This window comes from Columba livia, chromosome 20 (assembly GCF_036013475.1).
Source record: "Columba livia isolate bColLiv1 breed racing homer chromosome 20, bColLiv1.pat.W.v2, whole genome shotgun sequence".
Classification (NCBI taxonomy): Eukaryota; Metazoa; Chordata; class Aves; order Columbiformes; family Columbidae; genus Columba; species Columba livia.
Window position 1 is genome coordinate 5,518,132 of NC_088621.1, and position 27,570 is coordinate 5,545,701.

Sequence of the window (27,570 nt, forward strand, 5' to 3'; positions counted from 1 at the left end):
CCAGAATAACCTACAGGCACATGTTTAAGACACTTCCTCAAAGTCAGAGACCATGTTCACATTATTAATTTACACAGAGACATCACAGGATAGCACTTGAGGACCAGCATTCCAAAAGCAGTAATTTTTGGTTTGAAGCACTGAAGAAAATTGAAGTTTTTCATTCTTCCTGGCCCAAATAATTTGCTGAGTTCAATAGGACTGTGTTAGCAGTTTGCAAGCACCTAAAACTGATTTTCCACAAGTGAAGGTAAAGGGCAGATTTACACCACTGGCAATAGAAGAGAACACAACTAAGAGCTTGCTAGTGCAAGCTGGCTCAGTTTCTTAAAGTAGGATATTTTAGGTCACAGGAACTCTGTTCAGACACACCAAATTTACCTTCTGATCCTAAAGACCAGTGAGATATTTAGACACTTCAAAAAGAATTTCTTATATTACATACTTCATTTGGACAGGTTACAAAGTCAACCATGCTAAGCTGCCCAAAGTCTTTATTCTCATGGCCATTATAAAGGCAAGTGGCTGTGTTCTTGTTAGAGATTTTGGAAGCTAGAAGATACTGCAATGTGGAAGGAGCAACTGTAAGAGGAAATAAGGACACATGCAGGTAGCTGGTTTTAAAATTCTACACTTCCTTTCAAAAGGTTTAATAGCATTATCTTAAGTAATCCTACAAAACACAAGAGACTGTCTGAAATACAGAACAATCAAATATAATGACCCTCCCACCAAACTTAAACATTATACAGTTATATTTTTGTCTTTCTCAATACAGAAGAGTCATTCAAGTGAACAACCAGCTTTTGAAACAGTCAAGGATTAGGGCAAAGCTACATGAAACAAAATGAAGTGTTGACACTAAACTCACACTTTCTATGTATTTTAATTTAGAGTCAAGGTACCTATCAAGCTGCAACATCCACATCCGTTCTTATAAGCAACTATATATTTACTATTTATTTTGACTACAGATTTCACTGAAACATTTAACATAAACCAGCAGGGCCTCAAACATCCCTGGCAGAGACAAGCTGAAAAGCCCTCTGGTTAAACTTTTTCCCCACTATTTGTTGAACAAACTTTAAGTTCCTGAAGTTTTTCACTTAGATAAGTAGTATCTGCCTCCGTCAGATTTTCTGAATCTGACAGATTTTCAAGGAATCTGGTTCCTGCACAGGGCTTTCCTGTTATTGGATCTATGACTTTTCCAACCTTGAAAACAATTTCAGCCAGTTCGTGTTTCACGTGTTTGCTCCTCCGCTCAGGCAAAGCTTTCAGAAGAACAATGTCTCCAACAACACACTGCTGCAACGGATCGTGGGCAAAATAGGTTTTTCGTTTGTTAAAGAACTGTAGAAGGAAAAAAAGCAAGCCTTGGCATTAGATTTCAAAATTAAGCAATTGACAAATATATAGTTAATAAAGAACCAACTAAATCACACTATGGAGAAGTCTTTTTTTAAATGAGATTCAGTTTGGATCATGAAGATAAATGCAACTGTACACTCTGCTGTTTTTCCCAAGGAAGAACACAAGCTGAATGACTTCCCTGTGCAGCCCACACTTCAAGAACTAATATTAATTCTTATTCATCCTAATATGTCTAAAGATCACCAGCCCTGAAATCAGTATTTTGAAATTCGTCATTTGAGACTTTTCTTGCTCAATTTTCTTTCATCTAAAAAGTCAATATTTTTTCTTATTGGAACACCAGAAATCAGATTTATTTTTTTAAATAAAAAATTAACAGGTTCTTCTACTGGATGAAGTTTCATACTGGGATCCACTAGATCATCACCTAATCCTGACTCTATTCTTAATCTTCTGGTCACCAACGGTAAATTATTTCACCTACATGTAGCACAGCTTCCCTTTCTATAAGTGGAGAAAATACCGATTTTTTTTAAATACTGATTTCTTTTAAATCTCTAAAATGTATTGACAAGAAGTGATAAAGACAAAGGTTGTGTAGCACATCACAGTACAGATTCAAATACCAAGTATGATTATGCAGGCAGGAAAACTGCTACAGAATTTGTTGTAAAAGTGACTGATACAATGTCAAGTTTCCAAAAGAAAGCATACTCCAAGATGAAAATTTAAATCTATGTATAGAACAACAAAAACTTACCTTCTCAACCAACAGCAAATGAAGTGAGTGCATTAACAAAGCACTCCAAAGAAACACACTTAGCAGATAATCCGTAAGGAGGTATCCTCACAACAAACTGCTTTTCATCCTTTGCAGTCACCCCCACAACCAAATCATTACCAAGTTCCTTAAAGAGTTTGCATTGCAAAGAGATGCCAAAAATTCTGAGACTCAAAGCAGTAAAGCATTCTTCCACACAGTACAAAAATTACCATGCAAGGCAAGGTGTTAACCAGCTTTTACCTTTAATAAGTAAGGATCTAGCACCAGCCTCGTCACTCTCACTTTGGCCGTTTTCTGCATTTTGGTTCCTATGACTTTCCCGACTATCCATTTTGCATGGACAGCTCCACGTGGTACAGACATGGTTTAGTTATGGTCATCCAGTGCCTGGCAACATGCAAGCAGACATGCTAGTTTAAGAAAGAAATAAGCAGTTTCTGATCACTACCAAAATTAGGATTTCCATTTCAGATTAACAGCTTAATTAGGTTGCTTTGTGGGAAAAACAGGGTAAACACAAACAGCTCAGAACTCCATATATTGCACTATCTCAGCCTTGTTGTACAGTATAAGAAAGGATGTGAACATGCCCCCAGTTACCAGGGAAAGTTACTTCAGGATGGTAGTGAAAATAGACATAACAGTGTGAGGATGAATCCTTATCTCACAATGTCCAAAAGTTCCTGTGAATCATACCCATTATCACATACACAAGACAGATGTGTGCAGCTGCAGAAGTTACTGCTAATTTACCTCATACTCCAGCAGCTGTTTTTGCTGGACACCTGTTACCCAGGTCTGTGTATGTTAACTCAAACAGAGAGAAGCTTGTCACTTCTGGTCAGCACGTAATTTACTCCTGTGCAGCTCCCGATTATTAGTCAAGCTGACAAAAGTCTACAAGAGGTAATAAACTCCTCAAAATATAAAGGACATATCAAAGAGATGCCTGATCTACAGGAAGCGTAATCACTTTTGAGTTAGCTCTTTCCTGGCAGTAATCACACTCCATTACCTTACTTACTTAGTTTAATTAGTGACAGCTTTCCTGTACCACCCTTGCAAGAGTCACAAACAAAATAGACATGTAAGCATTAGAAGACTTGAACCAATATTAAAACTGATGAAGACCAATGACCATTTTGTCTCCCACCCAGTTACATACAGTTAAACACAGCTGACATCTCTCGAGTGCCCCATTTTATCCATTTTGCAACATTAATTAACAATTGCTTTGACACTGCAACACATCCAAACACAAGTTTAGGAACGCAGAGACACATCCACAGGATAAAGTGCTCCAAGCAGCAACACCTGGGGTTGCTTTTACTATCTTTGACTCAGCTGTGTGACCCACAGGGCAGGAGAAGGGAGTCAGGATGAGAGGCTCTCCTGTAAAACAGGACGAGCCACCACCAGCCACACTGTGACCAGGCTGGAGAGAGGCAAACAGGTACAAAATAAGCAATAACCACAAAGCACAGGGGAGCTATAAGGAGGACAGGAGTTAGACAGCTAGACAAGACATCTCTCATAGGGAATAGGAGAATAAAATAGGAAATTTATACAGATTTAGAGCCTTCTCCCCCACCTCTCCACAGCCCTCCGCACCAGGCCCAGCCCCAGCAACCTCCACAGCGGCAGGGCTGAGGGAAAGGCCCTGTCTCGCAGGCACCGGGCCCCAGCTCAACCACCTCCCACAGAGCAGCTCCATCCCCGCGAGTGCCCCATACCCCCCACCCATTTCTCCCCACAACCGCCCCATCCCCCCTCACCGGCAGCACCGGCCGCCGCGCCTCAGGGCCTTAAAGAGACGGAGCCGGAAGCGGCGGAGCCGAAGCAGGAAGAGCCGCGCGGCAGCGGGGCGGGGCCAGTGGCGGGACGGGGCGGAGCCTCCTGGGAATGTTTAAAAGCGCGGGAGCCCGCGCTGGCGTTCGTGGAGGAGGGTGGGGTGGTTGTATTGTGTTCTTCGTGCTGTGTGTGAGGCTGTCACAGCGCTTAGCAAGCGGCCAAAGTCACTGCAAGTGAGGGTTTTTTTTCTCCCTTAGACTGAGGGGGGTAGGGGCAATGAGGAAGCAGGTCCTGTTTTCTCAGCGAGCCACTGTCTGTGGGGAGACCTGCCCTATCTCTGGCTGCTGTGGGTTCACACAGCTGAACCCAGCCTGAGTTTTTGGTACAAATAACTGGTCTGGGTCACCTCATGCAGCAGCAATGTGTGGTGTGGTGGGGCTGGCCTTGGCCTGCAGCTGCTGAAGGAGCTTGAGGTGGGTGTGAGAGCTGAGGGGCTGTTTCTCACTCTACATTTTGGGGGGGTGAAGCTCTTGGGTGAGTACAGGCTCATTTTGTCCCTGTGGCACTGAACCTGTTTGCCCAGCAAGTAATTTTATGCTCTTCCACCTGCTGTTAAATTATGTAAATATACCAAATAAATATACAAAGTCTTGAATATTTTTCCATTTAGTTCTGAAGTAATTGTAACATATATGAAGTAAGAGCTGGCCTAGTGTCCTTGCTTATCCATACACTGGTAAAAGTACAGTTTCTTTAAATCCATATCTAAGGTAAACAATTGAAAAAAAAATCTGTACAGTCTGAATAATGGCAAAAAATCCAGACTTTGCCGTCACCTTTAAGGTAATGAGCCCCTGGTGGCTCATGGAGCCTGTGGTCTCTGTTCCTGTGACTTCAGGTTGAGGCTGTGTGTGGTGGTTTGGTTTTTTTGTTTTTTAATTTAAATGTGTTCACTTACCTCTTTCCACTGGCAAGATTTTTGGCTGCTGCCCACTTTTCAGGCTGGTTGTCTTCAGGTTTTATTGTCCCATCATCTCTCACCACAGGAAGAGGGCAGGTAGGGAATTGTATTTACTTAATAGGATGACACTGTGTAGCTTCTCCTTTTTAAGGTGGCTGGGCATGGTGAGAACAGGCTATTCTTTGTATGGTTGGAGACACTGTTGAAATAGTCTGATCAAATATGTCAAAAGAGTTATTTGGAAGTTTATTATCAGTTCTTACAGATATTGAAGTCAGGATTAATGGGCTTCTCTTGTTATAGTGCCTTATTGCTTGAATTACAGTGAAGTTGGGAGGAGTCTTGCTGGCCTGGGCAGGAAATGGTTAAGAGCTTTTCATATCACCTGGGAAAGCAATTCTTTGATTTTTCAGAGGGCGCTAACATGCTGCAGTTCATAGGAAACAAAGGAAAGGGGATCAAGTATAAAAGTTGTTCTTGGATTTTATTTTCAGTGGCAGAACTTGTGATGGCTGGATATTGATGCCTGCTGAGAAATACGGAGCTTTGGATTGAAAAGGATATTTTTTTCTTCTTACCTTTGTTCAGAAAATGATCTGCAAGGTAAGTCTTGATTCCAGCTGGTGACTTTAGATAATAACTTTTTAGATTGAGAGGTAAGAAAAACCTTTGTATTGCTGACCCATTTTAAAAGAGTGAATTATTTCCTTAAATTGTTACTTGGGCAGGGAGCTCAGGCAAGAAGCGTGAGTCAACAACTGTAAAAAGCCCACAACACTTTCCTGTATTGTCTGCATTCAAATTGCTTGCATTAATTTCTATGCTTAGGTATAGAAATTCAGGAACTGGAAGAAACATAATGAGTTGGGGGAATTTGTGATTAAGAGTTGCAGCAAATATTTCAGCAGTGACAGGAGACTTTCAAATCGTAGTGCTATCTGCATTAATGTAGTTTTGCAGTTGGTGCTTCAAGCATCTTCTATTGGTGGCTCTTAAGTGCTTCCTAAACCTTGTTTCTTTAAGCCACACTCTGCTCCCAAGGGTTTTATATTTCCAGCTGGTGTGAGGACTTTGCCAACAGATGGTATAGTTGCTGTGCTGATCCTGCTTTTGGGGGTGTAAGGGGGGCTTTACCAATTATCATTAATTCCTAGCCTGTCTACAGCTGAGACTGAGGAGATCTCACTTTAAAAAGTGCTGCTGGCTTTTTTGTGTGTGAGAACAGATGCTTTTTCACTTGAGTGTGGCTGCCCAAAGTGTGGTTGGATGGTAATAGTCACTGAGAGCAAGCGCCATGTGAAGGGAAATCGTTATATCCTGTGGAGAGCCCTGCAAACCATCTATTCACCTTGGAAATGCTAAACTGAAAGTAAATTGTAACACTTGGGCAGGTTAATTACAGCCTGTTTGCTGAGGTATTTCTCTGTGTCTGTCTCTAATGTGATGAATTCTGGTGGATTTATTGAGCTTTTGGGGGAAACGCTGGTTTCCTTTTCTTTCTCTTTGGACTTTCAGTTACTACAGTAAGTGGTATCTGATGTGTGGGTTATTTCCCATTTGGATAAAGTGTGTAGTGCTGTGACACCGATAAGCATCAGTCCCTGCAAGAGTCACCTTGCCAGTTCTTCTTGCTGCTGCTGCTGGTCCCAGTTTCCCTCGCACCCCCACATTTTGCTCAGGTGTTGGTTTCTCATTGTCAAGAAGGGAAGTGACTATAATCCCCTCAGAGCTACTGGATGTCACTGCTTTTATCTTGGATGCGAACACACTAAAAGGCAGAGTCAGGAGTGTTTAGTTCCCGCAAGTGATATTCCTCATCAGCACATTTGTTTCCCTCATCAAACAAAGCTTTTATTGGGTTTTTGCTGGTTTTCATAAGGTACAGGAGAAGCTGTGGACATCCATGGCTCCTGAACTATCTGTTCCCAGATTCTAGCTAGACAGGAATCTTTTATCACCCTGCCCTGTTTTGAATTAATGTGTTATTTGGTGGGGTTATGATGTGCTCTGATCTATCGCATTTTGCAGCATGTGGTTCTTGAGCTCAGATCCCTTTGGCAATAGCAGAAATAAACCACTGGAGCTCAGTGACAGAAACTGTCTCGAAACAAGTTGCACATGATTCACAGTTAAGTTGTTATTAGTGAGGATCTAGCGTGGATTGCTTTTGCATTTAAGCAAAAGATTGCAAACCCAGATTGTCTTATTTGGTGAGATTTCACTTATTTGGAGAAGTTATTTTTCTAAAAGCTTGGCTGTTAAGTGCTTTTGCTTATGTTGTCAGTATTTGACATTCATTTAGGCTGTTCAGTGTGAAAACATTCTCTATTTCTTTACCAGTGCAATTGATTAAAATGCAGTGTACATTTCTTGGGAAAATTTGATATTCAAAAATGTCTTTTTGCTGTGAGTCAGAATGTACTTTTCCATGGAATAAAAATTCTGGAAAGGGAAAAAAATGCTATTGGAAATGTTCAACAAATTATATTGTCATTTCAACCAGGTTATATAAAAAAGAAATGAACTTCAAAGTTAAAATGAAAGGGTCTGGTGTGTTTGTCATATTTTGTGAAAATTAATACTTTTTTTGTAGTCGTTCAATTTTCTGTTCAACATTTTCCATATGAAACTCTTTGAGAATGTTCTGTACTGGCTCTAACTCCAGGTTCCTATTTAATTCAATTGGCTGTTTCAAATTACATATTTAAAATGAATTGCGAAGCTTTTTTCCTCCTTTGTCTTCAGCTATTGGTGCTGCTTCTAGAACTAATAGGAGAAGGGGTTATTTTCAATGTTGTATACTAGTTTGTAGTTCTCATGCTTTAACTGCTGTATTCAGTGACACAACTGTTTACAGCAAATCTCTGATATTGAAGAAAACTGGACAGGAAAGACGTCTGGAGTATAACAGGTTAAAATACAGTTTTGCTGTTAGTTGTGTTGCAGCTTGCAGATCAGAGATCAAAAAATTACTGGCATAATTACTGCTGGTTTGGATGCCTTCACGTGATGCTCTCCCTGTCAATATTACTGTGCTCACATTAAACCACACTATTGTGGTCATTTATTGGTTTCTAAATATTCCTTTCCCCTTAGTTGAAAACAGTTTTCTATGCTATATAGAAAGGACTTGAGCTTTGCTAGGTAGTGTGTGCTGAGGTGTTGCCTAAATTACAGAGGAAATGCAGCCCATTCCTTTAAGGAAATATTTCCTGAGAACAAGGGTGTCCCCTGGGGTGATGGGATTTGAACTGTGAATGTGTCTGTCCTCAAAGCACCTGGGATTGCACTGGTTCTAGGTGGTGTGAGCTGGTGGCAAGGACCAGTTTGGGATGGCTGCTTTGGGGGTGGATAGTTCCTCCTGTTCTTGAGGTGGGAGCAGATAATGGCAAACTGTTTTGGACAGAAGTTCAGGAAGATAGAAATTTCATCCTATGATTTTCCAGCATCATAGTATTGTTAGTGATTTTTTTTCTCGGCGTGCAACTTGTCTGTGATTTAAGCCCATTATTCCTTGTCCTAACCATTGTGGTCATGAAGAGCAGACGGCTCACCACACTTGTCCATTCCCTGTACTAACCAGTACTTTCATTTTACCACAGATTATTTTCTAGACTTTGGATTCTCTCCAGTTAGCTCATTACCTTTCCTGAAGAGCATTGCCCAAACCAAACAAGACTTGAGCAGAAGCTTTACCACAGCCAGCTGGAGGGACAGGACTCCTCAACTGCTGTCAGATGAATTTCCTCCCGAGATTCACTTCCCCACTCTGTGTTATCAAAAGTACTTGTTCTCAACTTTGCTGCTGATGTCCATATGATTTGGTAATTAACTCATCTGTTCTCTGTCTCAACACGAGTTGAAAATAAACATTTCCATATGTATTTTGCCTCCTATTTAGCTACTTGACATTTTTGGATGAGGGGCACATAAAAAGTAAGTGGAAAATGATCAGTACATTTGGAAGCCAATTTAGAGCTCAGAGAAGCAAAGAAGGTTACAAGATATTTTATAAAATCCCGGAAGGTACAAACGAATGGAAATTTTCGGATTAAACTAGAACTTTATTTTGGAATTCCTTAAGGAGAGTTTCAAAGTCTGACACACTGTAATAGTCTTATATTGTAGGAAGCAAAGAATGCCTGTCTCTTCTTGACCTCTATAGTTCATAGATACAATATAGGTTGTGCAAGTCAGAGCTATTAGTTTTATAAAGAAATAAAAAGAAAACTTCAGACTGATTCCTGTGCTCAGAAGTAGACATGAGAACTGCATAGTGCAGATTCAGACTGTCATTTGGTACAAACTACAGAGACCTTTGAGAATGGGAATTTTCCTAGGATATGTAAAAGTGATGAGGAACGTCATATTCCTGGTGGCGTTATTCAAAACCCAGATATTTCATGCAACTGTGAACATGCATCCACTGCAGAGTTTTGTTGTGAGACGCTGCTGAATTGCATGGATACAGGTGACTGTATGGATGTTCTTTCTAGTAGTATAGGAGCCCAGCGTTTGCTGATGTCTAAGGAAAGACGGGAGCAATTTAAATTTAGTTTGCTCCTTAAAATAAAGGTCAAATGATTTTTTTTGTTGTTTCAACATCCTTTATTGAACACAAAAATGCATATTTAAAGGTGACTTTATTCTGCAAGTTTGGACTCACCCTACTTTGGAATCTATCCAAGAAAATGTTACTGAATTTCCAGTTGTAAGTGTGATGCATGTTTAATTTCAGGTGTGGCTATCCTCGTAAACTGAAAAATATGTCCATCCGAGGCCTGAAGAAGAAACAACCAAAGACGTTTAAAGTCAAAATTATAACAGTGGATGCTGAGATGGAGTTCAGCTGTGAGGTAAGTGTCCTCAAGAATCCTAGAGAGATGGAGCCTGACCTTGGTATTAGCAAGGCATACATTTGAGAAGTTCAGATCATCACTTCTCCACAAAATCATCTTTCTGTAAGTGACATGGCTCTTTAAGACACTGCCAGATTGGATAAAGAAGTTGGGTCAGAGCTGACACAGTCTTCCACAGCATCCTCATAGCTAAACCAAGGGAGTGCAGTCTGGGTGACCGGGTAGTGAGGTGGACTGGGAACTGGCTGAAGGGAAGAAGCCAGAGAGTCGTGGTCAATGGGGCAGAGTCCAGTTGGAGGCCTGTATTTCGTGCAGTGCCTCAGGGGTCAGTACTGGGGCCTGTATTATTCAATATATTCATCAATGATTTGGACAAGGGAATAGAGTGCACTATCAGCAAGTTTGCTGATGACACCAAGCTGGGAGGAGTGGCTGACACTGGAAGCTGTGCTGCCATCCAGAGACCTGGACAGGCTGGAGAGTTGGGCAGGGAAAAATGTAATGGAATATAACAAGGGCAAGTGTAGAGTCTTGAATCTAGGTAGGAACAACCCCAGGTTCCAGTGTAAGTTGGGGAATGAGCTATTAGAGAGCAGTGCAGGGGAAAGGGACCTGGGGGTCCTGGGGACAGCAGGATGACCATGAGCCAGCACTGGGCCCTTGTGGCCAGGAAGCCAATGGTACCTGGGGTGTATTAGAAGGGGGTGGTCAGTAGGTCAGAGAGGTTCTCCTGCCCCTCTACTCTGCCCTGGTGAGACCACATCTGGAATATTGTGTCCAGTTGTGGCCCCTCAGTTCCAGCAGGAAAGGGAACTGCTGGAGATAGAGAAATTATGACTGCAGAAAAATGTGGAAGAAAACATATAGCAATTCATCAGTTGCCAAATGAATTGAGCTTTGCTGTTGAGGAGACAGAACTGGGCCTGATTAATTCCTAATCATCCAGCAGTAGCAAAAAAGACAGGTTTTTTTGGGGAGGTAGAAAACTGAGGTGCAGTGGGACTGCATATTCTGATGAGAGACTTGACTGCCTTGTGGGACATTTAGTATTTAATTTACTAGGTCCCTCAGAGACAGTATAGATAGTCACAAACAGTGTACTTCTGTGCCTTACTGACCTAGAATACTTGCAGAGTTGTGAAAATAAAGGATTTGGAAGATTTAGAGATCAGAGTCCTTGTTAACAAATCTAGCTTGATGTATTATTTCCTTTGCCAACTCTCCCTTCTCCCCAGATATTGCTCTTTTGCTGGGAGGATTTCCTGCTTTCCATCCAAATATTGCACAAAAGTTGTGTTATTTTGCCATTAAGTTTTTAGTGGCTGACCCATTCAATTAGAAAAAATATTTTTAACGTGTAGCTAAATAGAAGAAACAGATGTGCGGCCTCTTCAGTGAAAAAATGACACACATATGTGTGAATTTTGGGACCTTTAATCAAAGTTTGTTCTCCATGGAGCCCGTTTAGCAAATGACTCTAAAAGACAGGCTCCTGTTCATTTAAATCTGAGTAGCATAAAGACTGGGCTTGGTGCCACTGAAATACCTGAGCTATGTGAAAACTGGATTTGCTTTGATTGTTTGGCATTTGTACACTGTGCCCTGACACTCCTTTGGTTTCCCCTCATCGTCTCTCCAATTTATATAAGCTATTGCGTAACATTTTAATGAATATTGATAAAGCCTTGGTGTGTCCTGGGGAATCAATAGCACAATCCTCATTCTCTGTGCTCATAAAATGCCTGATGTTAATGGTTAAATGACCAGAGCTGCCCTGTAAATGTGTCTCTGGAGGAGAGAAAGAAGAGGTAGAGCATTGGACCTACTGCACCTTTGCTGTAGACAAAAAAAGGGATCTTTCATTGGAAAGACAAAGGTAAAGAAGAGTTCATAGGAGTAAAGCAAATGGTAGCCTGGTTTCCTTGGCTAAAATGTAACTAATTCATTTAAGATATACCTGATTTTCTTAATTTTCTTTCTCATTTTTAGATGAAGTGGAAGGGAAAGGACTTGTTTGACCTGGTGTGCCGAGCACTTGGTTTAAGGGAGACGTGGTTCTTCGGCTTGCAGTACACAATGAAAGGAATATGCACCTGGTTAAAGATGGACAAAAAGGTACAGGAAACAAAAAATAGTGTGGCAATTTTCTACTTACAGAAAGATTTACTTTTTTTAGCTCAGGAGCTAAAGGAATGTGTTATATGACAACTCATAATTTTAGATGGTATCATTTTTTAAGACTAAAGTTTGTTGTGGTAATGTGGTCTAATTGCTTCTATGGCATTTGATGTGAAGTGTGGCACACTAATCGCCTCTATATGCACTGATTGCTGTTAGATTAAAGCTCAGCATTACCCTTACTTCTAAAATATGGGAAAGTTGCTTTCAGTGGATTATTGGCTGTTTTCTGAGTTTCCTCTGGAATATTATTTTTGAGACACTTATGTACAATTTTTACTGCTGATTTTATTTCATCTTCGAACAGGTTCTAGATCAAGAAATCCCCAAAGAAGATCCCATTAGCTTTCATTTTTTGGCTAAATTCTACCCAGAGAAGGTAGAAGAGGAACTATTACAGGAAATTACCCAGCATTTATTCTTCCTTCAGGTCAGGAACAGTGTTTTGACTATGAATTCCTTCTGTATTTACCTCAGTCCTTTTGTGTTGTCTTTGATCTCATTGGCAGCTGTTTGTCTCAGAATGATTCTGCTGGCTTCAGCTGTATGACTGTGTAAAGATCTCATTTATATTAAATACAAACCTCTCTCTTGACTTATGTTTTGTGTACTGATAACCTGAATGCTGGTTGCCTTCTGCTGGCTTTGTGTTCTCTTGATGGCTTCTCTTACTGTTTGTGATAGGAATGGGAGTTAAATTCCTGAGGCCTGTAGTATCATGTAAAATGACTTTTACACCTGGATGTTTGGGTGGTAATTCCACACCTGGCTACTCTGGGTTTGTTTTATTCCTATAGTATGTGTTTGGAAAAAAAAAATCCATGCAAGGCTGGCACTGATTGAATAACTGTGAGGCTTTTGCCCTAACTGATCACTGCTGAGATTTATAAAGTGAAACCATCATTTTATCAGCTGAAGGAGCTTTCTTGAGGACTGTGGCTTCTGCTCTGGCTGCAGATGAGGTGGATGAAGAGTCTCAACAGCTCCTTGTCATTGTTGTCTTAGACCTGCTGGTGTAGCCTGTGGTGTAACCATTCCCTAACCTAGTTCTTTCAGAATGAGCAGGATTAGAAGAGGCCTGTTATTAGATGTGTGCACTGTGTGGGGGAGTGACTACACAGGCAATTATGGTGGCAGTTGTGAAAGTGGGGAAGGAAGGAATGGTGATAAACCGTTGGACAACCAGCTTTTTTACCCATATCAGGTGTAGATGGAACAAGACCTCTGACTACAGCCTATCTCTGTACCTGGTCTGCACACCATGGTGCTGCTTACAAATTTCCATGAGGTGGAAGCCAGTAAAAGTAATAAAATCAACCACACATATGCACTGATGCGTGTAGCTTTGCAGAAGCAGTTTTATTTGCCGCTTGGTTTTCTTTTGTGTCAGAAATTTGGGGTTCTCTTGGCTCTCTTAAAGTAAACGAAGGAGCAAACTCTTGGAGTGCAGTTCTTTGTTATCAAAATAAAGCTGCATCAACCAGTAAAAGCCATAGCTGCAGGCTGTACATGTAGCAATGGGCATGCAAGTGAGTTTTGGATGGTCATTTTTGGTCAGTTTTGTTCCAATTGTTGTGACATACAGCTTCTCTCCTGAGTTGCTGTGGAGTCTTCTGCAAGTTACAGCCTTCTGGTGTTGCTTTATTCTGGTGGCTTTCAGCAGGATGTGTCTGTGCAAGCAGCTTGGGTGTATGGAATAAACTGTCTGCATCTGTAAATAAACACAGTAAATACACTTGTTCCCTGAGGAGCATGTGTTAATGAAGTAATGGGAAAATGTTGTTCTGAGGGTTAATGTAATAACTAGAACTTCATCCAGAACCCTTAAACCACTTGGCAATTTGTTTTTTTAAGCTAATTTTGGAAAGGAATGAGAGGGGCAGAACTCTTTTCCTTGCCTTTTAATCCTGATTTTTTTCACTTTTTTCTTTTCTCCTTGAACCTGCCTTGACTAGCAGATACGCAATTAGCAAATTCCTCTCATTCCAAAGTAGAAAAACAAGACTGAAACAAATTTGAACTTGCAAAGTTTCCTGACTATAAGAACCCAAGATCGCACCTGGATGCTAATAGGAAAAACATGTACGGACATCTGGATGCCTGCAGATTTCAGCCCTGCTGTCTTTTCAGACCTTTACAAATTAATGTGGCATAACAGCTTTTTGCGAAATGTGTGAATAAGTGTAAATGACTAGAGTTGAATGTTGTATGTTTAAAGATCAGGTGATTTTCTCTTTCACAAATATAACAAAACCTTGTAACAACTGATCAGAAAAAACCCCCAGACACTTATGGGGGATCTATCTTAAGTTGCTCTGAACTCTGAAATGTATGATTTGTACTATGGAGTATGAAAGCTGGAGCTTTCCAATTTGGAAGAAAGGTCTTTTCAGTCTTTTCATTCTTTCCATTTTAAGAGCTTAGAAAGAATTTTCCCTGTACTAAGCTCAGGTTTATATATTGTGCTCACTAGAGACTAAATTTTAAAGAAAAACTTTCTTGATGGTTCATTTCAGTTCACAGTACCTACAAAGTGTATTTGTAAAGGTAGCTTGAGTAATTTTTCTTTTTGTGTTTAACACTGTGTTATGCAGAATTTTTTTGTCTTGTGCTTGTTAGTAGTCTGAGTACATCACACCTGAGAGGAGGATTTGTGAGATTAATTTCCCCTTCTCTCTTTAGATTTTTAAGTAAATTACCCAACTGATTTTTAAATCAAGCAACATCTTACAAACCATTACACCTCTGATCTTGGCAGCAGCATAGGTTATTAAAATGAAAAGGAGGATTCTTTACCACTTATACTGAGCTTTTACTTTTAAGCCCCTATGGTTTTGTTGTGCTTAGACCAGTACACTTGAATAAATTCAGTGCTTTGAGGCAGCTTCCCTTTGTGGGGTTTCCTTCATTCTCTCATTCTGGTAATCCTGAGAACACACTATTATGGTTTTCAGTATGTCCTTGTCAGTATTAGTCAGCTGGACAACCCTGAGCAATTGGGCTGGTTGGATGTCCTTTGGCTATGTGACCTCCAGAGGTCCCTTCCAACCCAAAACGTGATGTTTTACATCTTGTAAAGCTAACCTTTTGCAGCAAAACTACCTTTGTGCTTGTTGTAGTTGTGTAGCTCTTTAGTGTCATCTTAAATGGGAGGTCAAATCACTGTTTGCTGTATCAAATTGCTGTTTTCCATAGACCATTTAGTACATTGAATACAAAGGAATTATGCTGATTTGCACTAGCTGAGGAGTTCACCTGCCCTTTTTATGGCTGAAGGTAAAGATGGTATGGATTAATTCTGGGATATGTGTTGGTAAAAGGGACGATGAGAAAGGTCCTTAATTCTATTTGTATGAAGAAAGAATAATGAAAAGACTAATGAGATGAGATTGAAAAATTTCCTCTGATTTATGGAAAAGGCTTTTTCCTGTTGTTCTAAACTGTATAATTAGATTGAAAATTTAACAGTTGCTGGTTATATTTTCATTGAGTTGTCTTGCTTTCCAAAGTTTCTTTTTCTTTCATTAAATGTAATAAGTAAAGGCTTCCTGTGTTTCTGAATGCCATTTTATTGTTGCTGCTAACTCATAATGGTAATGTTTGGTGCCAAGTTATAGTCTGGGCATGTCTAGTTTCATGTCAAGCTTGACATAAGGCCTCATTTTGAGCTTCCTTAACTTGCTCCTTTTTTCCTCTTGATTTAGGTCAAGAAACAAATACTGGATGAGGAAATCTATTGTTCTCCAGAAGCAACAGTTTTACTGGCTTCTTATGCTGTTCAGGCCAAGGTTTGTGCACAGCAGTGCCTTTTTTTATTAACACGTATACATGGTGTGGTGTTAAAATTTGCTGTTAAAGTAGGTCATCCTGGGAGGTACAGGCGCAGCTAGAAAAATAAGCATTAGATGCCCTCTACAAGGATTTTGGTGTTATATACTGTGCTTTCACACCTTAAGGGATTTCTTTGGACATAACATTTTAATATAATCTTGGTCCGAGATGGAATTATTTCCTGTTTTTCTAAACAAAAGTTAGAGCTGCAGGCTGAGTGGAGGTTACAGGCCACTGGAGTGGCTGTATTGGAGCCACCTGCATAGCACAAAGACTGGAAGTAAATTCCATGGACAGTTCAGATCAGGGGAGCTGTTTATTATGTTACTTTGTATGTGGGAGAACCAAAACAATCTGTCTCAAGCAATCATGTCAAACTCTACAAGCAACAAGTTCTTCAGCATTCTGGGTGTAACAAACTGAAATATTTTTTCTTTTCTTGGGACAGTATGGTGACTACGACCCAAATTTTCATGAACCAGGCTTTCTAGCCCATGATGAGCTTTTACCCAAAAGGGTAAGTCTCTTTTCTGTATAAAAACCAATATTTGAATCTACTCTGCAGCACAGATCTTGCTGTAGGATTAACTGTTTGTGTCTGCCCTGAACCTGGCAAAATGACCGAGCTGTGAACTGCAGTGCTGTGTTCATGTTGCTTAGGTAAGGTAGCATGTGTTTTTGGATCGTGAAAGGAAACCAAACTCCTTCCTTTCTCTGCAGGTCCTCAGGCAGTATCAGCTGACAGCAGAGATGTGGGAAGAAAAGATTACTGCTTGGTATGCTGAGCACAGGGGTATCGCCAGGTATTGAAATAATTTCATTATTTTGAAATCTCACACATTTCAGTAACTGGTTATTTGCTGCGTTCAGTCAAACTTGGCTTTTGTAGGGTGAGCAAAGAAACATTGGTTTCCAAGCTGTGATGTTAATAGGTTCATTTAGACTAAGGATAGACTCCCCCACTTATCTGGGGTAAAAAGTGTCTTGTGTAAGGCTCCAAGTGCTTGTAAACTGGACTTGCTTTGAAGTGAACAGAGAAGCTGGCTGCTCTTGTAGAGCTTCATGACCTAACATATCTAAGTCAGGACTTCTGTCTCATCAGGGTCTATATATGCTGGCAGAGAGAAGTTTCTGCAGCAAGTTTGAGTTTTGTTGAATTTGCAGTTGGCCCTGAGAGTTCAGCCTTTTCATGTAAGGCCATTAGCTCCCTGGAGTTGCTGGTGTGTCTGCCCTGTGCAGCAGCTGCCTTTCTGCAGCCACATCACGCCAGTCTCCCCCTAGAATAAAAAGAATGAATCTGATATTTTAAACCTTGTGAAAATCATGCTTCAAAAGGTTGTCAGCATACTTATCAAGGAACTGAAACGCTAAGATGCAGCATCATAGTTCCTGGACTGAGTTTCAGTGCTAATCCATGTGGACATCCAGCTGCTTCAAGGCATCCAGCGTGCCTGGAAATTCAATTAAACAAGTAGGAGCTGTTGGCACCCAGAGACAGCATTTCCTAATAGTTGGGTTAAATTTCTCTTTGGCTGTTCTAGATGCTTCTTAGCATTATTTTTACTGAATATTTTCCTCAAGAATTACTGATGCCTCACCTTGAAGGTGCAGAGATTCCTGCATTTCTTTGGCCTCTGCCCAAAGCTCTGTTTAGAATTTGTTCAGGACTCATTTCTCAATGAACTCCATTTCCTGAAGGAAATATCCTCATGTCATGGAAAGCAATTGTAGGGTTGGTCTCTGACATAATAATGGAGTGGCAAAACTAACACAAGGATAAGACTGGACTTGAATTTTAATCAAGATTACACTATACATGATTCAAAATAAGCACAGCATTACTGTCTTTATTCTCTAGAGATGCTGTTTTTATTATTCTTTTTCTATTTTTGAGAGTAAGATGGCAAAATTAAAAGTACAAAGAACTAGATTGCCTGTTCTTTGCTAAGTGGGAAATGTACTGCCAGCTAGAAGAGAAAGGCTGGAATCTCCAAGTATAATCATGGTCTTATTCTCTAGGGATGAAGCTGAGATGAACTACCTGAAAATTGCCCAAGACTTGGAAATGTATGGTGTCAATTATTTTCCAATTGCTGTAAGTGCTTTATTTTAGCAGTTTTCCATTGCTGTAGATGTCCTGTCCTTTTAAAATCCTCCAAGGTGTTTGGATCTGGGACTCTTCCTGGTTCTCTGTGCTGATGGTGGGCTGTGTACTGGTTGTCCCGACTTGGTTTACATGCCTGCTAAATGAGTAGGTGGATAAAACAGTTAAGATTAATGTTTTACAATCTGAGAAAGATCTTGAGTAGCTCTGGGTATGTAACAGGAAGGAAAAATAAACTCAAAGTCTGAGCTGCTGAAGTCAACCTAGAGGGCTGGGTATATTAGCTAGCAGTGACAACATTTGTAATATTTTGTGGAAACATAAAATTCCTAAAAATACTGATAAATATCCATTTGTTAGAATAAGTGTGGTTCTTGTCTGTGGTTGTTTAATGTAACCATAAATGGTACTTACTGATATCTATTGTTTTTTAGCAAAATAAAAACCATACTGATCTCCTACTTGGAGTGGATGCCAAAGGGATTCATATCTACAGCATTAATAACAGGTTTTCTCCAAATAAGTCGTTTGAGTGGAGTGCTATCAGAAACATTTCCTATAGTGAGAAAGAGGTATGATGGCTTTGATATATTATTCTTTTTGTATGGGCATGGGTGTGGACTGGGATTCTTGGACCAGGCTGAAAGCTGTCTCTGTTTAAATAATTTGGGGGAGAAGGGGAAAATCCTAGGGAGCTTTGTTATGAAACTAAAAATAACAGACCTGCCTTTCAGATGTGCTGCATAACCTCAGTTCCCTTAAGAGCCAGAGGCTGCTCTGAGCTCTCCAGATGTGTGGAAGCACTGCTGTGGTTCCTTCCCTGCTGCTTGGCCTTTGCAAAACAAGTGTGTTGATCTCTGAAAACAGATACTATATTATGAATGCCACCGTGACTTTCTTCAGTTATCTCAGCAGGAATTAGATGATCTGTAAAGACTTAATGCCATTTTCACATGCAGAAGCTGTCCTTGTAGATGAGGTCTGAAGCACGCTGGCAAGAGGAGATGCAGGGAGATGTAGATGTTTTTCTGCCTGAGTTCTGCCAGTCTGTCAGTGCAGGATGTCAGTCTTCAGCACAACCCCACCTTTGCAATTTCACTATCATTTCAGAGCCTGTCTTTTACTTGTAGAAAGTACAGTGGGGAGTGGGTGGATTTTAGTCTCATGACAGATCATGTGGCTACGTGGAAGGCTGTAATCAGAAAAACCCAGGAAAAAAGTACATTGATACTGAAATACTTGGAACTTATCAGCCAAAGGACAGCACAGCCTATTCCATTTTCAGTGGGCCTCTTGAGAAACATTGAGGATGAGATTTGCTGCCTGGACTTAGATGTACATACATTCAATCAGGCAGGGCAGCCTACAGGAGACCTCCAGAAAGTTTTTGGTCCTTAATGACATTAAACTTCTTCTCTGGTCTCTGAATAAGCTGCTCTAACTCCTTGTTGTTGGGAAACTGGGCAGCCCTGTATGTTCACTGACATGTTCAACCAGTTGTTACCTACAGGGTAAAACAAACTGTAGGATGTTATGATGGCTTGAAATTATACATTGCATTGCAAATGAATTATAGGAATAGAGTGCTAGCTAACCCATGAGTCACAGAAAACAGGATCTTGAAAAATGGAGCCGTATTTTGTTATGCAACCAAACTGAGCACAATGTACGAAGTGAAACAGCGTGTCCTGACCTGGCAGCATGAAAAGCCCTTCATGTCGTCTGGAAACAGCTTGAGAGACAGCACTGAAAATGTGAGAAAGCAGGAGCTCCAGGGCTGCTACCTGATGGTCAGAAGAACAGATCCTTCAGGCCCTCAATGCATTTTGGTATTCAGAGTGGTGTTTGACATCTCCCTGACTTTAAGAACATGACTGCTCCTGGGGATTAGTAATGTATTCTGTTTTCCTGATAACCAGCACTTGTTCCAGTGTTCCTGGTATAGTTTGCAATGCACAGGTGGTATTATGAAAACCACCATCCAAATTGGCTTTATCTTATAACACCTGCTATGGGAGCAGATGAGGAACCTGTGTAGCAACAGCCCTGGTTCTGATGCTTTTGAGCAAAACATTTTTGCATCACTCTCCCCTTGTTTGCAGCATAAATCACTGCTTCCCTGGAGAGAAGTGGAGAAGGGCTGAAGTTTGCAGTAGTATCAATAGCTTCAGTTTTGTTTTTACATCTTCTCACTGTGTTTATTTTTTTCTTTTGCCTGGATAGTTAACTATTAAACCCCTTGACAAAAAGGCAGAAGTCTTCAAGTTCTTTTCCTCTCAACTCAAAGTGAACAAATTGGTAAGTGTCCTGCTTTCCTTCTTTAAAACTGAGCCTGTTAATACTGACTGATATCTGAGTGAGAAATATTGTTTGTAAAACCTGTGGAGGGGCCAGGGAGCATTGAGTTTCATGTGTTTTCCTGAGGATTGCTCTGTCTGGGAAGTCAGGGTGCATGAGTGTCCTCTCTGGGAAGGGGAAATGATGGGTGGAGAGTGAGATATGGAAAAAGGCCCAAATCACAAAGGTAAATCCAGATACCTGAAGGGGAGGATGTAGTGTATGGAAAGGTGCATGCCTATCTGGATGGTGTGTATTCTGAATCATCTACTGCCTCTCCTTTCGTGGGAGAAGCAATAAGGAAGGGACCAACTGGCCAATTGTCATCTCTGATTGCTTCCTAACACAACCACAGGGCCTGGCTCACTTCTCAATGGGCTTGTGGAGGGGCCACCACAGGTGACCATTCCCACAGCTACATCTTGTATACTCTTGGCCTAAATCTATTGCTTTCATCAAAATAACATTTGCTTTCTTGTTCAGATTTTGCAGTTGTGCATTGGAAACCATGACCTGTTTATGAGGAGAAGAAAAGTAGACTCAATAGAGATCCAGCAAATGAAAGCACAAGCCAGGGAAGAAAAAGCTAGAAAAAAGGTAGATTCTTTCTGCTCCTATATTGTTGAAAACACTGATTATTATTCTGGCTGGTGCCCTTGCTGTCCATGCGTTGCATCAATATGTGTGTGGGAGGTGAGAAAGTGCTGCTGCAGGATTGAATGTGGGAACAGCTCTAGTGTGTATGCAGCACTGGAGGATGTGTTTGTGAAACAGAATAGGTGATTGCAAAGATTTGGGGTACGTAACAAATGGATCCAAGTGCTCTCTCAGCAGTCTGAAATAACCAGTATTACCCGCTAGAGGAGTTCTGTCCTGCAAAGTGCCGGCAGCTTCATCATTGCATCTCTGGTGAGTATCAGTCCACCAGCTAGAGAGCAGCCTGTTCTTCATTAGGTGCGTTTGCTGTGCTGCCTCAGGCCCAGATGAGATTCTGCTGCAAACCCACAACTGAGGTATTGCTCATTCTATTTCCAGATGGAGAATCAAAGGTTGGCCAGGGAGAAGCAGCTCCGAGAAGAAGCCGAGCGAGCCAAAGAAGAGCTGGAAAGGCGTCTTTTCCAGCTGGAAGATGAAGCCAGGCAGGCCAATGAGGCCCTGGTGAGTAGCGCATTAGTTTGAATATTCTTGTGCTTGATGGGCTTTCTTAGCTTGGAAGCATTTTTTCTTGTCTCCTGCAAGACACCAGGAGCTATGGCTCAGATAAGGCTGGAGAGTTTGAGTGCTGGTGGAGGGGGCGCGCTGGAGTACTGGGGAGAACTCTCTGCCATAACCTCTGTTTGCTCCTCGTGTTTGATTCACAGTGCTTTTTTCAGGCAAAGAGGGAAGAAAGGAAGCAACCTTACAGCTGAAATTGGAAGTTTTTGATTGATGTTGAGTTTGTCTCCTTTCTTTGCAGAGGTGAGAGGGAGGAAAGAAGTTGGGCAGTTCTGGAGCAAAGGAAGAACACCAAACCTTACAATTATGTTTATGATACTTTTTATTTTAAAGAATAATATTTTTGACTTGATCTTTTTGGGAAATATGTCCTCTTCCTGACTCTCTGCAGGGGTGATTTTGTAGATGCTGGACATGGTAACTAAGAAATTATTTCCTCTTAGCTCCGATCCCAGGAAGCAGCAGAGTTACTGGCTGAGAAAGCTCAAATTGCAGAGGAAGAAGCAAAATTGCTGGCTCAGAATGCTGCAGAAGCTGAGCAAGAGCGACAGAGGCTGGAGATCACAGCTCTGAAAACCAAGGAGGAGAAACGCCTGATGGAGCAAAAGATGCGGGAGGCAGAGCTGATAGCAGTGAAGCTGGTGAAGGAGTCAGACCGGAGGTAAGATTTGCTTGAGTCGGGGTTGTGTGGTCCCTTCTGGGTGGAGAGTGCTGCTATTCTCAGAGCTAAGTCCATGAGGCCGTGATTGTTCCCAAAGCAACACTTCAGAGTGACTCAGCCTTCTCGTGCCTTGTTTGTTCCACCTGGTACCAATGGTTATGATGCAGGTCAAGAAGCTTATAGAGGATTTGGTGCAAGGCTTTAGAGATCTTCAGTGTTAAACATCCAAAATGCAGAAGCTTTGGGGTACTGAGCTATCTAATTTGAAACATGTATACCCTGTGAGTTATGAGGCTGTTTCCATTCATTACTATGAAGTGATGGTCTCTTGTATCTCTTTTGGATCTTTGAGAAGCGTAAACCAAGTAAACTCATGTGGAATGTAAACCATGCTATAAGTGTTTGCATGTTCCATAAGACACTGGTGCCTGAAGGTGCAGAGCAGACCAGTGTTGACAGAGGGTGTTTAACTTTGCTATTAGGGATACTGCTATGCTATTAGGATACTGCCAAAAAGCTTGCCAAAATAAAGAGCAGATGTATTGCACCTCTCCTCATGCCAGGGAGGATCTCTGACAGCCTGGAGAATCTGTATCAGCAGGTCATAACTGAGCCCACGGAAATTAGGAGTAGGAAAAACATGTTAATACATGTAGTTTGTGCAGGATTGTCCTTGAAAGTGTCATGCTGTGTCCAGTTCTTTGTGTAACCATCCTACCGCAAGTGTCTTTAGGTAAAGGAATCACTTGCAGTAATGGATCTTGTTCTCTGGAAGCTAGTGAAGTGCGTAGCTCTGAAATCCATGTGTTGTTTTATACTGGAAATCATTAACCATTCATGTCAGGATATTTGTCTTACAGAGCCAAGGAAGCAGAGCATCTGAAACAAGATCTGCATGAAGCCCGAGAGGCTGAACGGAAAGCAAAGCAGAAACTCTTAGACATAACCAAGCTTAATTATCCTGTAAGTTTCTACTTCACTGGTCACCACTTCAACTTCAGAGATAGTCAGATGTTAATTGCATTTTTATAGCCCCCATCAAGCTGAGTAGTGGCATGTCTGCATCCAGCTGAGGGACAAACACCAATAGGACCAGGACTTAAACACAGTGTGGCCAGGATGGATGCTGTTTGTTCAGGGCAGTGAGTCAGAACGATAAAGGTAAGACAAAAGTTAAAAATAGGGCTGGTGTTGGGACTTAAGGAGTAGAGATTCTCTTGCCTTCATTTCTCTGAGAAATAGATAGGAACACTGCAGTCAGAGTGATTCTATGCCCTTGGATCTATGGGTTGTGGACTTCAGTGGTTCATCCCAGGACACTCAGGTAGAGGGGAGGCTGCAGGAACATCTGTGTGTCTCAGAATCCATAGCTAACTTATAAAATGGCTCAACATGGTGTCCTTGGAGAAGCTGGGGAGATAACCCCCCCAACCAATCAGCTATTACTGACAGTGCCTGTTTTGCCTCTTTTAGCACATGGTCAAGTACCCACAGTCCTTGCCAACTGACAGAGATGCCAACTTTGACAAAGGATCCATAAAGCTGGATTTGAAGGACATTGACCTCAAGAGACTATCCTTTGAGATAGAGAGAGAAAGGTATCAGTGTGTTTATGATGTAAATAAATGAAAATGTTAATCATGGAAAGGAAAAAAATCTCTGGGAATCACAGTTTATTCTTTTAATAACTTGGGATGGCCTCCTACTTGGACATACAGGTGGAAGTCTTTTACTGAGCTGCTGTGGGTTGTCTGTGTAACACCAGTTATTTATACAGAGTGTTCTGGTGGCATCAAGCCATGAGAGGTCCAGAACCCTTCTGTCTTGGAGAGCATTATGTCAGGGGCAAAGTAGTTTACTGGAGAAACAGCATGTTAGAGGACAGAACTTTCCCTCTAGTGTTGAAGTGTGGTATTGCCTTGATCTAGTGTATCAAATATGTTCATTTTGCTCATAAAAAAACCCTGAAATGAAACAAATCTTCCTGTTTCCTCCTTATACACACACACCTGTTTTTGAGCTATGTCATGCAAAGAAACTTTTTGTCTCCGATGTGTGAATTACAGGCTAGACTACTTAGAAAAGAGTAAAAAATTTGAAGATCGACTGAAAGAACTGAAGTCTGAAATTCTTGCTTTGAAACTAGAAGAAAAACAGTCTGGGCTTTACTCTCATTGGAATGAAGTACTGGGATCCTTGGATCGCTCCATAGGAAATGTATGTTCCCAAACACCTATTTTTTCGACATGAACAGTAAAAGAATAGTGTGTGTGCCAAAGGTAGTTGCTCTATTTCAGTTCAAGGCACTTGCTTTAATACCCTTGAGAGTAAAACGTTAAAAGTGTAAACACAGACAAGGAAAGTTCATGTCAAAATGAAATCCAAGAAGCTTTACCTGGTGGGATACCAGTACCAGAAGCAAAAAATAATTTTATAGATTGTGAAGCCTAATTGTTATAACTTAACACATTAAAAGTGCTTTCTCACAGTTTGCATTACATTTTCATTCACATGCTTTGTGGTTGGTAGAAGTCATAAGTCTTGATGTATTTTAAGGCAGTGGGGAACTAACCCAGATTTTTGTAGGTTTCTTGTTATTTATATAAAGAACCTCTTGTGGAACCAGGACAGGAGTAGGACTGGATTTATCTTTCCAGGTTGTTCCACATGTAGCAAAAATGGCTCTTAGTCAACTGTTTCAGAGAGAGAAGGGAGGCTTGGAAAAATTATGAGAAGATGGCCTGTATTCTCTGGCTCTGCATCTGATGTTCTTTTTGGCATAATCAGCATTGATACAGAGAGGGCATTAAATTTCCATGTGTTCTTTTCTTTTAAAGACCCCATCATGGATGAAAACCTTTGAAACTGGAGATTCATTGGATATAAACCTTCAAAGACCTTTCCCTGCTTACTCATTAAATACTACAAGCAGCTGGCCTTGTACCAACAAAATTCAACACACAGTGCCAGTGGTGAAGTCATCTTTTGAAGCAAATTCCTTGGTTGCTAACAGTGTGGGCACAGGAACCAGAAAGCAGATCATAAAGGTAATCAGATTTGTAAGTAAATTCCCAAATGTTGTTTAAAAGTGTGGAGTTCATAGAGGTGAAGAATGGTTGGCTTTAGGGACCTGTTTGGTTTTCCAGCTCTGTTACAACCTCTCAAATGTCAAGTCAATGTGTGGCTGTTGTGTGAGTTTGGAGAACATGCATTGGTGCACAATTCAGGGCTCTTTAGAACTTGAGGCCACTTGTTTTTTCTCACTCATAGTCTAAGTGAGAATGCAAAGCTGTAAGCCTTGGTAGATTAAACAAAAATGCCTGTATGTGGTAGGAGGATCTGCGTTAAATTTTTTGTATCAGCCAGGCTTGGAAATAAGAATGTGTTTCCAGGTATAGAGACCTTAAAACATAGTGCTTGTCTCCTGGTTTTAAGAGGCAGGGAATAAGATACCAGTAAATGCCTAAACTTCTAACAGTTCAGTTCTCTTACAATGTATTTGCTGTCAAAGAGCTATGAAGAGCTACTGAGCTGGGTCTTGTGAGAAAACAACCTGCCTTAAAATTTCACTAGCCTGGAGAATCTAGCACGCATTCAAGGAGAACTGTGAGGGCATGTGGTCTTGAACAGTGGGAAGGAAATCAGCTTTCTCTAGGCAATGGTAGTTGTGCAAGGTATTGGGAATAAAGAAATTTTGATGTATTTTCTGGTTTGGATGAATAAAACTGAGGGGTTTTAGGATCAGTTAGAGGCTCTAGTATATAACATTCAAGGCCTGGATCTTCAGGGTTCTGTGCTGAACTAGAACTAGAAGGAACACCACTGAGTGTAGCAACAGATGGGGAAGCAGCTCTTTCTGATGCAAGTAACAGAAGCAACTTTTGAGACTAACCTAATCCAAATAGGGGTGAGGCAAATATACTTGTTTCAAGAAGGAAGAAAAAGCTATTTCAGAGCATCTTGCAAAAAGCTACAGAGTCAGGGGATAAAGGAAGAGCTGGACCAAAAGGAGTTACTTTCCTTTAAGTAGGAGTTCAGGGCAAAAACTGATCATTCCTATTTGATTTGCCTCTAGGTTCAGCAGCATGACTCGGATGTGATCTACATTTGAAGCCGCTCATTTCCTTACCAGACTGGTAGAACCTGGGGGTTATCTTTTTTTGGCTGCTGCAAAATGCACCTACATAAGGATGCTCACGCAGCTCTGTCTGCTTACAGACATCAGCATAAGAGATAGTACTGTGGTTAGAGCGGTGCCCTTCAGGTTCCAGGCAGGTAACCTATGCTGAGAGTACTAAAACCACCAGAATAAAATGGTTGATGTCTTTGGGTACAATGGTAAATGTACAAACCCAGAGGGTCTTGTTTACTACTTATGCACTTTTGAAGAAACACTTTTTATACCTTGCTAAACCTTCTTCCCCTAGGTGTTTTTACACACTGACTTACTATGGTACTTGACTTCTGTAGAAAAGATGATAGCTATCAAGTATCCAGGAGATGTTTGGGATGAGGAAAAAAATGTACACGAGCTTGGTGGTTACCTACACAATAGACCACATCTTTGGGCTGGTCCATGAGATGTGCCTCTCACAGAGCTGCTCAACATTTTAGTGTTTGCCTGCCAAATATTTTCTTTTTCCTGCCCAAATGTTTCTTGGTTTGCTTAATTGATTTGCATTTCTCTGTGAGAAATCTCAGCTTTTAATTCCAGATGTAAAAGTGAACATCTTCAATAGCTCTCATTCCTAGGGGAATCCTTTGTTTGGAATGCAGGGCTTCTGTTCTCTTCCGGTTTCTTTACTAGATCAAGCACTTTGTTGCTTTTGCTGCTCTGGCAAACTTGGCATACATTAACTTGTTCCCCAGTTTTGTGTAACACAGCTGCCAAACTAGACAAAGACAAAAGATGCTATTGGTGTCTGATAAAGTTGGACTTGCTTCTTATGGAGAGGTGCATGCAGCAAAATGTCTGCCTCGTTAGTAAAACATACTTTCATTTTCTGGTTCTGCTTGTGTTTAAGTGTCTGTTTCACTGTAAATCTTCAGTCTGAGAACTTCTGGGGAAGCTGACAATATGCAGCTGTAGCTGTAGTAGTAGCACAGTTGAACATGTGATGTAAAAAATGAATGTTAATGTTGTTAAGTATCTTGTTCTAAAAGCTAAGATTAAAAACTACATGCAATAAAAAGCTTCAATTTCCATTTGCTAGTAACAGCTTTGAAGTGATTTTGTCAACATTACAACAACATTAACAAGGTGAGTTCTAAGAACAAACACACTAATCTCTATACACATGTACAACAGCCTGAGAGCACAGCGGGGGATAGTGTCAGCAGCCAGCTCTGTTCCCAGATGTTACCAGCCCTGGCAGTTACATGGTGAGATGCACATCCCAGCAATCTGCAGTGCTGTCCTGGTGTCTGTTCCCTCAGCCTCTGGAGGAGTTGCTGCCTCTGGTGTGCAAACAGAGG

General features: G+C 41.0%; 2 protein-coding genes across 6 annotated transcripts; one reads left to right on the top strand and one right to left on the bottom strand.

Annotated features, from left to right (window-relative positions):
- Positions 1–618: 618 nt before the first annotated feature.
- On the bottom strand, positions 619–4,037 carry MRPS17 (mitochondrial ribosomal protein S17). Its single transcript, XM_065037049.1, has 3 exons — positions 3,934–4,037; positions 2,399–2,545; positions 619–1,353 (listed from the first exon to the last, which is right to left on the bottom strand). Exons 2-3 carry the CDS (start codon positions 2,519–2,521, stop codon positions 1,051–1,053), a joined length of 426 nt encoding a protein of 141 aa, XP_064893121.1. The 5' UTR covers positions 2,522–2,545; positions 3,934–4,037; the 3' UTR covers positions 619–1,050.
- Positions 4,010–27,300, top strand: LOC102090529 (merlin). 5 transcript variants are annotated; one of them, XM_065037032.1, is made up of 21 exons: positions 4,010–4,422; positions 4,925–5,006; positions 5,405–5,513; positions 8,513–8,734; positions 9,649–9,766; positions 11,759–11,884; positions 12,255–12,377; positions 15,652–15,735; positions 16,227–16,295; positions 16,499–16,581; positions 17,798–17,873; positions 18,317–18,454; positions 20,106–20,180; positions 20,703–20,816; positions 21,255–21,377; positions 21,878–22,095; positions 22,956–23,058; positions 23,569–23,693; positions 24,162–24,312; positions 24,933–25,142; positions 26,171–27,300. In XM_065037032.1, the coding sequence occupies exons 4-21, from the start codon at positions 8,727–8,729 to the stop codon at positions 26,204–26,206; spliced, it is 1,980 nt and encodes a 659-aa protein (XP_064893104.1). In that variant the 5' UTR covers positions 4,010–4,422; positions 4,925–5,006; positions 5,405–5,513; positions 8,513–8,726; the 3' UTR covers positions 26,207–27,300. The 5 variants fall into 5 exon arrangements, with proteins under 5 accessions (XP_064893104.1, XP_064893102.1, XP_064893103.1 ...); XM_065037033.1 differs by having other exon boundaries at positions 4,095–4,182; XM_065037030.1 differs by lacking the exon at positions 4,925–5,006.
- The last annotated feature ends 270 nt before the right edge of the window (positions 27,301–27,570 follow it).